At 48.2% G+C, this 12,334-nt stretch overlaps 1 protein-coding gene across 1 annotated transcript in view; it reads right to left on the minus strand.

Annotated features, from left to right (window-relative positions):
- Positions 1 to 12,334, minus strand: part of ABCC11 (ATP binding cassette subfamily C member 11) — a 69,297-nt gene that overhangs the window by 19,121 nt on the left and 37,842 nt on the right. The window contains exons 15-20 of the mRNA XM_008702776.2: positions 10,001 to 10,204; positions 8,610 to 8,747; positions 8,435 to 8,531; positions 6,816 to 6,905; positions 4,176 to 4,279; positions 1,241 to 1,438 (exon numbers count right to left, since the gene is read on the minus strand). Coding sequence (XP_008700998.1) covers positions 1,241 to 1,438; positions 4,176 to 4,279; positions 6,816 to 6,905; positions 8,435 to 8,531; positions 8,610 to 8,747; positions 10,001 to 10,204 — 831 coding nt within the window. The remainder of the gene's footprint in view (positions 1 to 1,240; positions 1,439 to 4,175; positions 4,280 to 6,815; positions 6,906 to 8,434; positions 8,532 to 8,609; positions 8,748 to 10,000; positions 10,205 to 12,334) is intronic.

Genomic DNA, 12,334 nt, shown 5'->3' on the forward strand with positions numbered 1-12,334 from the left:
TGCTCTAACCCTCTGAGCACCTGCTCTCCAGGACTCCATTCAATTTCCCCAGGAAAGCTCTGCTTCTCTTCGCCTCCTAATTTAAGCTGGCTAAAGTGCTTCAACTCATCCTTTAGATCATAGCAGAGAGGTCCCTTCCTCCAGGAAGGCTTCTTGGACTCCCATCCTTCTCTCCACCACCCACATGCTGTGGTTAGGTGCCTGTTAGGTTCTTTGGATCCCATGGGCCCCCATCCAGTGGGTAATTTTGCACACTATGTACAACAACCTGTTTTCTCATCGGTCTTCCTGAATAGACTATAAGGCCGTGATGGCCGGAAACATACCTGCATTGTTCATTTACCACTGTAAGCCCAATGCCCACCCCAGAACCTGAGCATAGTAACATCTGGTGAAGGGGAGAGCCATGACATTTCCAGGGGGCCATGTGATGCCACAGACCACTTGGTATCTTAACCATAACACATTCTCACCATAACACAGAAGGATTTCAGTCTTCTCATCTGTAAAATAAGGATAATAGCACCACTTCAAAAGGAAACGGGGACAATTCTACAACTCTGTAGGTGACAGTGCTCAGCCAACAGAAGCCAGCATTGGTATGACCATTGACCCTCCAGCAAGGGGCACTAAGCTTTTAGAATCGCACTGCCAGCAGCAGGAGAGCTTCCATGCATCCGTGGCCTGCTCCCACCCACGTAGTAGCCCAGGGTGCACCTGCAACTAGATAACATTCCAGAAAGGGCAAAACTATGGAGACAATAAGAAAGATCAGTGGTTGTCAGTATTTTGGAGGAACGGGGCGATAAATAGGTAGAGCACAGAGGATTTTTATGGCGGTGAAACTATTCCGTATAACACTTTATGGTAGATACATGTCAGTATATATATGTCCAAACCCATAGAATGTACAACACAAAGAGTGAAGCTTAATGTAAACCATGGACTTTAGATTATGATAATAATAACAATAGTAATAATAACAATAAATGTATTGATATTGACTCATCAATTGTAATAAACATCCCACACCAATGCAAGATATTAATAACAGGAGAAACCGGGGTATTGGCAAGGGACATAGGAGAACTCTGTACTTTCCACTCAATTTCTCTTAAATCAAAAACTACTCAAAAAAATAAAGTCTAGTAATTAAAAAGAAAGAAAGAAAGACAAGAAGAAGAAAACTGGGCAAGGTCAGGCCTCAGCCTGGGGCCGCAGCCGATGCCCGGGCCCACACCTTGTTGAAGAGCTCGTTGTGCAATGCCGTGGATGCTTTCCTGGTGACCTTGGTGAAAGCCCCCGAGGAGCAGACACTTGTGCAGACAAGCAGCAGGACACTGAGGCCGTACACCAGTTGGTAATAAAACAGCCGAGGGTTGTCCAGTATGTCGCCTGGGTCTGCAGCAGTTCCATTGCTCTCTCGGCTGCTATTGGTCTTCAAGAAAGAACAGAGAGGATGGTTCGATAAGAAATATAGTTGGTCTTGTTCCCAGTTCCTGGCACAGAGCTCCTAAAATCCCCGTGATTTCCTAAGTCATAGGGGTGCTGGGAGCATCTTTTGTTCTAATATTTGGCCTTTGACTCTGGTTCCTGACATAAGAGTTTCCAAGACCCTTGGAGTCTCTGGAACAATTAGAGTGTCTTTTGTAGCTAGTGAGATGGTTGGTGTGGGGAGGGGGCTAGACAGCTTCGGGATGGAGAACTGGTCACCAGAAAGACCAAACCACGAGTAGGAGACTGGAACAATCAACCCCACCCCTCATTCTTGAGCGGGGAGAAGAGCTGGAGGTTGAATTAATCATTGATCATGCCTGTGTAATGAAACCACCATAAAAATCCCTAAAGCATGGGGTTCAGAAAGCTTCTGGGTTGATGAACACATCCACATGCCAGGAGGGTTGGGCACCCCAACTCCACAGAGACAGAAGCTCCTGCACCCAGAGCCCTTCCAGATCTCACCCTAGGTCTTGCTTCATCTGGCCGTTCATCTGTACCCTTTATTTTATCCCTCCTAATAAACTGGTGAAAGTATTCCCTGAGTTCTCTGAGCCATTCTAGCAAATGATCAGATCCAAAAAGGGGGTCATGGCAACCCCCAACCGATAGCTGGTCTGCCAGAAGTATAGGAGCTCCAACTTATGACTGGCATCTTGTGGGACTGAGCCCTTAACCTGGGGAGTCTCCACTAACTCCAGGTAGGGTCTGAACTGAGTCGAATTGTAGGAAGCACAGATGGTATCCGGAGTTAGAGAACTAGTTGATTTGGGGGGAAACCTGCATATGGGCTATCAGAAGCATTGTGTAGAAATAAAGGAAAACAGTGAGTTTTCCTTCTTTGGGGAGTCAGACCACCTGAGTTCAGGGAGAAATTCAATGGGGAGAGAAAATCCTTCTTCCTGGGGCCACATTTAGACTCAGGTGCTGGTATGGGATGAAACTATCTATGAAAACCTTCCTGCTTGGTGCTTTTGCTTTTCCCTTCCTCTTCCTCTTCACCGCCTTGCCCTGTGTTAAGCCCTCATTGTCTGTCTGTCCTGGACCACAACAGCAGGCAAACTAGTCTGTCTCCTGACTCCAGCTCTTCCCTCCACGCACCACCCACTCTACCCTGATGGTTCTAAACTCAGCTCCCTGAGTGACTTCTCTTTCAATGCATCTTTGTCCCAAGGCAGCCTGATTTCTAACGAGGCCTATTTCCTTCTGCCAGGGTAGAGAACGGCTTGATAAATTCACTCTATGGTGTTAGAAATTTGTGCTAGATTATCACCCAGCATCATCCCTGGGGCTTCTACATTCTTCACCGTGATGCAAGCAAGAGCTTGGGAACTCGGTTCCCAGACTCCCGCCAGCATGGTCTTGGGTTAGATTCTGCCAAAGAGAGGCAGTCACAGGAAATCTCAAAGCTGAAAGAGAAGAAGCCATCACACGCTGCTGGCAATTGTGGGCATGTGGGTGGGATGTGGAGTTTGGCCAGTGGCTTGCAGGCGTCCTTCTGAGAATCAGCCACTTCAGTGCTACCCGCTGCTGAGGTCACTGGAGCCCTTCCAATGATTGCGTCGCCTCTAATTCCTATATTAAATCTGTGGAAGCTCTAAATACTTCAAGTGGCTTCTGTTTTCCTGCGCAAACCCTGCCTGACACATGACTCAAAAGTTAATCAAGTAGATGTCTAGGCAAACATGGCTTGGAATCAGAGCACCAAGTTCAAGTCCCGGCAGGGGATTTCACATCTCAGGGTGGGTTCTTTTTCCTCTCTAACCACAGTTTCTTCTGTAAAATGGAGACAGTGTCTACCTCAAAACGTGGTTGGGAAGATTAATGAATTAACGAGCACATAATGGCTGAGAACTGCAGGGTTCTTAACAAAGAACAACTCCATCCAAACCCCTGCACTGAAAACCTTAACCAAACTTTAGCATGGCTTCTAGTGGCTCAAGGCATGTCCCTAGGAGGACCCCAGCCCCTGTCCCCCAGAGGAAGCTCAACCACCACCAGGAGAAGTTACCATTTGTTGTAGCCAACACCTGATGGCAGGCCCCCGACCTCTCTTTCTCAGAGCACTTACTAGAAATCGCTCGTAGCTATGAGTATGCAGCTCCTACAACTCAAAGCCTCCCTCGCAAGGACCTGGGAACCACGCCTTTGAAATGTAACCATCGGGAAGGATAGGGCCTCTGTCTCCCAGTCTCTGTGGAAGATTAGAGTCCTAACTTTGATAACTGCCAGTGAGTGGCCCCAACTGACCTCATCACACTCACACCCTCCAACCCTTGGTAAATTTCACTCCTCTGAATCTACAGAGTCCCCACATTCATTCTCCCTTTAAAACATTGAAATCATCTGTGCACAAATTAAAATGGCTCTCAACTCTTTCCCCTGATGCCAATAGTGACTGAGTAAAATGTGTTTTCCCTGCTTTCACTAACATCAGCTGCGATCACTCATTCTGTGAACGTAGGGGATCGGAGCTGGGGGGGGAGCCCCCCTATGTTCTGGCTCTCGGAGGTCCTCTCCCGAGCTCTTCCATCTGTGGACTTGGCAATAGTAGGCTCTGGGCTTGTCAAGGGGTTCCACGACCCGTACTCCGACCCTCATGGGGCCCAAAGAGTAGGAAGCTGCCCCACGCCATACCAGCCCACAGAAACACACCCCACTCCCGCCACGACACTTACCCCTGAGCCCTGCTCCAACCAATGGCTCAGCCACCAGAAGTTGAAGGTCGTGAGGAAGATGATCACCATCATGAGAAAGAAAACAATGGCAGAGACCATGTAACCTGGGGAGGGAGAGGAGGGGTGACACACAGGCGCCACGAGAAGGTGAAAGGCAGTGGCTGCTTAAGCTGCTCAGCTACCCCAAGCCCTTGGCTCTCCCTGACCCGCATTGACTTTGGATGCCTTGGAAGACTGGAAAGGGCTGGGTTCCAAGGTTAGAAAGCCCAGGGGTTGAATCTTGACTTTACAAGTTACAGGTTATGTTGGCCTGGGCAAAGTACCGAACATCAGTGACATTCACTTCTTTACCTACGAAACCGTGATGGTGGTCATACTAGTTGCACGGGATCACCCTGAAGATGCCAAACACCCAACCCAGTGCCTGGCACAAAGCAGTATTCTAGAGTAGTTCCCCTTATACAGGTCCTGAGGGTTCGATCAACAACAGCTACTTTTTTAAAGATTTTATTTATTTACTTATTTATTTATTTATTTAGAGAGAGCGCGTGAGCACCCATCCACGCGTGCAAGGGCACTAGTGGGGGGAGGGGCAGAGGGACACGCAGACTCCCCAGTGTGGGGCTTGATTCCAGGACCTGAGCCAAAGTCAGATGCTTAACCGACTGAGCCACCCAGGTGCCCCACAACAGCTACCTTTTACGTGGTGTGCCTATTATGTACTCTGTGCCAGGCATAGTACTAAACATAGGCATTATTTTTGAGTTTGTTATTCCTATCCCCATTTCCTGGGTCTCTAAGAGAGGAAGAAACTGGCCCAAGGTCATAGAGGTGGTAAGTGGTAGAGCTTGGATTCAAAAAAAGCCAAGGATGGGAAAACCCAGAGTACATTCCCTTCCTCGGCATCTGTCCCTTGCTGCAGCACTCTACCTACCTATCCAGTCTGTGTCCCATGCCCATATTTCCTTTTTTTTAAGATTTTATTTTTTAAGTAATCTCTACATCCAATGTGGGGCTCAAATTTACAACCCTGAGAGCCAGAGTTGCACAGTCTGGCAACTGAGCCTGCCAGGCAGCCTGCCCATATTTCTTTCCTTGAATTCAACCCTTCCTTAAGCTCCACTCGAGAGCCACCTCTTCTCTGATGACATGTGAGACTGCACCTGGTCGCAGAGATCTCTCTTGCTATATGGTGAATGCAAATGTCGTAATTCTCCAGCCAGGGTATGCCTTTATACCCCCTCCCCTCCGGAGCATGGCACAGTGCCTGGCCCATAATCGATGCTTTGTAAATACAGATCAATTGGTTGCTGGATTCATTCATGCGTTCGCAAGTATTTTCTGTTCCCCATTCTGGCTAGGCACTACATTCTGCCTTGCAGGGGTGCCCACAGTGGAAGGGGAAGGGATGGTGATCTATGTACAGCCTACCTCTCTCTCCCCTAGACAGGTAGAAAGAAAATACACCTTACATGGGGTTAGGTTCCAAAGTCAATCAAAAGTAAAAAGTTGGCATGGAGTCATATTTTCTTTCAAAAATCTCTTAAATTACTTCAAAAGTACAGGATCCCATACTTGGTTTTGTGTTGGTAGCATTGTACGGTTATATGAATTTGGTAATGTCTACCGCTTAGTAAAGCAACCGCTTTGAAACTTCCAGTTCCCATTACCATGAGAAATGTATTGTAATGCGTACCAGAACAAAAGCTTCACAATGTCACTATATGAAGCGCATACAGATATTTTCTCTTCTGTTCTACCTTCTTTCAGCGCTGCTCACAATCCACCCAAGGGATTTCACAACCCACTAGTGGTTCGGGACTTCCAGTTTGAGCACCCCTTAAATAAACAGTACCGTATGGACTATATTTTCTTATTTTCTACATTCTCGATGCTGTGGCAGTGGGAGCCTTGATCCTGGGGAAACTGCTCTTCCCACGACTGACTAATTCCTAGAAACAGCAAATGACTGCCTGTGAGCACACCTGGGATGTACAAACCAACCAAGCCACAGCCCACACTCCCAACCACCTCCGCATCGAACTCACCCAGCGGGCCCATATTCCTGCCCTAAACCACCCCAGGGCCGGGTGCCAGATAACCAGGGACCACTCCTATAGCCCAGAGCCCGACCCCCCACCCGCCAGACTTATTCAGACTATATAATCCTAAGCTTACTCAGCATACCTACCCTGCCTTACCCACTCCTTCCCACAAAAACCCCAATAAGGGCTCCCAGCCATGTTCTCACTTCCCTCTGCCTTTTGACCAACCTGGTGCTTCCCTGTGTGGCCCTGCACGGCAAGCCATGTCTCCTGTTTCTAGGGATCTGTGAACATAGCTTCTCCCTTTGTGACAATAATTTCCATGTCTGCATGTCTTACCATACCTGATTAAAAGAAATCCCAGGTACATTGTAACATACATGAAGCCTAACTTCCAGCACGGACTGTGGTGGTGGAGTTACTGTGGTTGACCGTGGCTGAGATTGGAATTGTGCAAGTCAAGCCCATGATTGGCATGACTCCTTGTGCCTCCCTACTTTGCATGACCGCACACATTCCAGTCTGACCCGGTTACAGGGGCAGGGCCAGTCAGAGAGAGAGCCCGGGGCCTAGTATGGGAGCTGGCAGAGCATACCTCCACTTGCCCGGATGTAGTGGTGGTAGACGTTCCATCTCAGGGACCCTTCTTCCATCTTCTCCTTCCTTGTGAGCTGATGTTCCGGCACTGGACGAGAGTAAGAGAAGAAGGAAATGATACGCCTCTCAATCGCTTGCATGTCCTCCCAAGGTCAAGGAGAGCTTTTACAAAGCCTGCCCCTGGCTTCCACCTTTTTCCAGCTTCTTCAACTTCCAGCTTCAGTGCCCCACCCAACCCAGCTCAAACTAGCATGTTTCCGTGGAAGACTCTGCTGAAGGTAACTCTTGACCTGGACTCCAGAGCCCAGAAAGAGGTTTCATCCCCAGCCATTCAATAACCCTGGGGCGTCTGGGGTTTCCAAGAACTGGATGGGTTGGGAGACACAGCAGGAGAGAATGAAGAAAGCAATGATCTTGGACCAGAAAACTGGGTTCCAGAATGGTCATTATAATACTGTGTCATCTCAGGCAAACCACTTAACTCTCTGTTTCCTCATCTGACAACTGGCAGGCCTAGTTGCTAAGATGCTTTGCAGCAGTGTGCTTCCCAGAAGTCCTCAGAAAACAGCTATAGCACGAGCTCAGGCGGACTCCTGTCCTAGAGCAGGGCAGGGAGACCAGTACCTGGAGGTACCAGTCGATGTTGCTAATGACGACAGCAACAACTGGAGCAGCACTGTGGGCAAGTCTGATGTCTCTGCCCGAGGCTCTCCCTTCTTCTAGTAACACCTTGATTTCTCCTGGGGAAGACGGCTCTCTTCCTGGAATTTGAATCTTGAGGGAAATCACACCAGGATGGGAAATAGTTGGAGTAGGTTTTCTTCAAAAAGATTCTGCACCTGTTCCTGCTACTTACACCCTAAAATTGCGGAGGCCTCGTTCTTCAACTTTTCCTTTCATTCTGTGATCTCCACCTAGTCCTTCCAATTATTTTTCTGCCCAAATCATTTTCCGACTTTTACAGCTGAAGATGCTCTTGGTGACAGGAGCCTCCAATATCCAGGCACTATCCTGAGGCCTCCTGCACCCGAGCTCACCTTATCTCCTCTACAACCCTGCAAAGTAAAGCACTATTACCTTCACTTTTGCAAATGAGGGTTCAGAGAGGTTATGTTGCTGGGCCAAGGTCACGAAGCTTTGTAAGCCGAGAGCTGGAATTCAATCCAGAACTGTCTCTCTGCCCTGCTACCCCGTCTTAGAAAAGAGCAAAGCCCCGAGCTTCTGGATCTCCAAGACTGGGCCCAATTCATTTCTCATCTGTAATACCTTTGTTTTCAACATTGGCTCTCAACAAACATGTAATGCATGAATGTCTAAATGCCTTACATTACATTTATGCTACTCCAGGCCAAACCTACCGACACCCTGCCTTGGCCTCTGCACACCCTCAGCTCTGCCTCCCACAGCTTTCACCTCCAGGATCCTCAGACCTCCTGACCAGCACAGTCGGCACCCCACAGCCCTCAACTACATGGATCTGTAAGCTGTGTATGGGATGTCTAGGATCCTGGACAGTGAGGGACATGGCCCCGTCTGGGGTCCAGGAGGAAATGCCAGGACCTCTAGAGGACCCAGGCAGGCTGGCAAATGTTCTCTCCCTGTTCCCAGCACCATTACCAGCATTGTCATGGACAGGCTCTTCCTGGCAGGTGGCCTGGGCCTGCCCTTGCCCCTGACGGTCTTCTGCTGGCTTTGCCGTGTCCTGTGGTTTGTCCTGGGGAGAAAGCACACACCATAAATGCGGGGGTGCGCCTCTCTGTGGGGAGCGAGGGTGGGGTGGGGTGGAAATCACCTGTGTGGTTCCTCCTCCGTGCATCTTTTGGACGAGTTCGGCGTATCGCCCTTTTTTCTGTATTAATTCACTGTGAATTCCTTTTTCACAGATTTTCCCATCTTCTAAGAAAATGATCTGGTCACAAAATGCTAAATACTGAAGAGTCAGAAGAAATAAGGCCTTCAGTAAGCATACAAAAAGATACTCAGCTTCACCATTCAAAAGGAAAATGTCAATTTAAATCATAATAAATGTTATTTTATATGCCCACGTTGGCAAAAATCTTGAAACATTGCATAAGTCCGAGCGCTGGTGATGACTGGGGGTATAGGGACTCTCGTAAAAGGTAGGTGATATTGTAGGTTAGTGCAAATACTTGGGAAAACAACTTCATAATATCTAGTAAAATTAAATATGTAAGAACTGTGAACCAACAACTGGAATCCTAAACCTCTACTCGCCAAAACTCGCAAATGCGCATAAAGACACATATAAAAGGATGTACACGGAAGCATTTTTTTTGTAAAATTGAAAAATGGGAAACAACTTTAATGTCCATCCTAGGAGAATAAATTCTGGTATATTCAGATATTGAAATGCTACACCAGTGAGAATTAAATCAAGTTGCAGGTATCAACATGAAAGATATCAAAATTAAAATGTCGAGTGAAACAAGCAAATTACCGAAGGACGTAGAAAGTAAACTATCGATTATACAAAGCTTGAAAACATGCAGAAGGACACTTTATCATGTCTAGAGATCTATACACGTGTTGTAAGGGTATGGAGACCTGCACGGGAAAGACCAACAGCAAAGTGAGGGGAACTGGAGGCAGGAGACAGAATCCAGTCCGAGAGGGGGTCTATGTTTGTGTCATCTGGGTGATAGACACATGGGTTTTCAGCACATTATTTTATAAACTGTTTTTATGTCTGAAATATTTTGTATCCCTCAAAAATAGGCCAAAATGGAAGGAGAGGGATAAATGATAAAAACCTCTTGAGGCCAAAACCAAGTATGGAAATACCCAGGAAATGCATGAGGAGAGGCAGCCCTGCCCCCACACGGTCACTGCACTTCCTCAACGAATATGAGACTTCGGGAATTCTTCTCTGAAAGATTTTTTTTCTTTTTGCATAACTTTAATAGCAGGAGCCAACCCATAAAATCTTGAAGGAGACCTTAACATCTGGTTTCAATGGTTACCAGCCACAGAAAGCTTTTACCAGCCTGTCCTCTCCACGTGGAGAGCAGAAGAGATCCAGGTTTTTCACAACGCTCCTCAAATGCTGAGGTCTAGTCTGAGAGGAAGGGGTAGCCGCTGTGACTTTGTTACGGAATCAATGGCAGCAATGAGAGGATTTACGGTAGCCGTCGGTCGTGGCCAGAGCCCTGGAAGGGTGGTCACCTGTAGCTGGTGGGTCACCAGAATGACGGTCTTCCCCCTAAGCGTCTTCTTAATGCACTCCTCAAAGATGTGCTTCCCCACGTGGATGTCCACAGCGGACAGGGGGTCGTCCAGCAGATAGAGCTCACGGTCAGAGTAGACGGCACGGGCCAGGCTGATCCTCTGCTTCTGCCCCCCAGAGAGATTGAGGCCCCGCTCCCCGATCTGCAGACAGACCGCCAAAGACACTGTGTCTAGAGGATGAGCCCAGTGAGGCGTGCTCAAACCAGCCAGATGGCCAGATGTGACACGCTGAACCTCCTCGGTGCACACTCCTGGACACCTCATGATTGGGCACCCCTGGTATTTAAAAACCTCTTTTTCAACATTTGCTTACTAAGGAATGAAAAAAGTGATTTTCAGTTAGTGAAAATTTTATAACTCATAATTCGATGCAATGTTCCTAAACCCTTCAACGTCAGGCGATATTTTAAAACTTCAGCAATTTAGAAAATAAAACAAATCATTCTTAAGAAAGAGCACCTCCTTATGTCTTCTTTGGGTTTTAAATCTCTGTTGACAGCAACCATCGACTTGCAGGACCATCAGCCCTCGTTGTCTAAGACTGTTTGCACCGTGCACAGCCCACTCCACGCGACAGGGCTGCCACGGCCAGAGCGGGCTCTATTGTTGGTGTCAAGGGGAGGACCACCTCACACAACGCCTTACGTCAGGAGAGACTAAGAGCCGGAAACGGGCAACCAGAATTACTGCACAGTACGTGCAGACTATCGTGCCAGGCACCTGCTGGCTGGCCCATCCCTCAGTCAGCCCTGAAGACAAGGGCACCAGGGGCTAAGTCCCAGTCCCTGCTCTACCATGAACTCTTGTGGTCTCTGTAGAAAAGAAGCAGAGTCTAAAGAGCAGCTGGGTGACCTCTTTGTCACTGCTCTGCCTCTGGTTCACCACCGTGCGCCCTTGGACAGGCTCCTTGGCCCGCGTCAAGGCTTGGTTGCGCATTCAGTCCTCACTCGGCAGTTGCTTAGTAAGTGCCTACTGTGCTTGCTTGATACGCTAACACCGCCCCTGCTGGGCCTGTTCACAGCACTTTGTCTGTGTCTACGCATCCAAACCTCAGGCTTCATGAGGTCCATACTCACCGATGCCATTCTATAGACCAGACCTCCTTCTTTCTACTGAAGACATAACGCTAAACCAGACAACTGAGCTCTCTGCCCTCAAAGGTTTACAGGCCCCCCTTTAAAAGGAGGTAAATAAAAGCACTGACCTCCTAGAATGACCCGAGGCTCACCTAAGACAATGCGTTCAAGTTGCTGCAGACTGAGATAATAGATAATAGATAAGACAACAATATTGCAGATTAAAGGTGTCTACAGATGTGAAAGATGGTGAATTATCATGAAAATGTGAATCATACCGCCACTAGGAGGTCAGGCCTGCTGTTCCCACTGGCAAAGGAAGAGCGGGCCAGAGGGGGCAGGGCGGGCGGTGGGAGAGGGGAGGAAATGGGGCTAGATGGGGGGTTTCTCATCTTCACAGGGTCTCCACTGCTCTTGCTCCAAAAGGAGGAGTTTGAGGTCAGCCTCGCATCCTTGCGGGTAAGGTAGGCTCTTTGCCAGCTCTCACTGTAAGATGAGCCCCAGTTTCCTCCCTGGGTGGGGAAGGCTTTGAGGCAGCAGCTGCAGGGTCATGGGCTGCTTTGGGGAAACAGCCAGAGTCCCCCTCTACCTACCCAGGGAATCCTGGGGGCAGATTGCCACAGTTTTCTGAGGACCCCAGAAAACCATTACAAAGGCACCATCACAACAGAGATGGGTGAAGCTCGCCTCGCACTCACCTCTGTCATGTCTCCGAAGGGCAGAATTTCCAGGTCTCGGTGCAGGGAGCAGCAGTGGAGCACCTGGAGGTACCTGCAAAGGACAGAGAGCAGAAGGGACAAGTGACCCAGCTACAGGCCTTCCAGCCTTCCCAAGCTGGGAAGAGAAAGTTCTTGCATTCCACACTAAGAAATTTGGACTTGATCCTGCGTTTACCAGTAAAGCACACGGAAGCTTTTTGCATTTCCTTCTTCCCCTCATTTCTTTCAATCTAATACATTTGAACAGAACAACAACAACAAAAAGATACAGTGAAAAGCAGGTCTCTCTTGTCTTTGACTCTCAGTTGCTTTCCCAGAAGCAGCCACTATTACGGTTTCTTACGTATTCGTTCAGGAAGAATGTGGTCATATATGTTTGCATGCTGCGTATATAGGTTTGTATTGTTTGCACAACACCATAGTATTTTTTATATGGCTGCACCATAAATTGTTTCAATGACACCATAGTATTTTTT

Source organism: Ursus maritimus, unplaced genomic scaffold (assembly GCF_017311325.1).
Source record: "Ursus maritimus isolate PB19 unplaced genomic scaffold, ASM1731132v1 scaffold_19, whole genome shotgun sequence".
In the NCBI taxonomy this organism is placed as follows: Eukaryota; Metazoa; Chordata; class Mammalia; order Carnivora; family Ursidae; genus Ursus; species Ursus maritimus.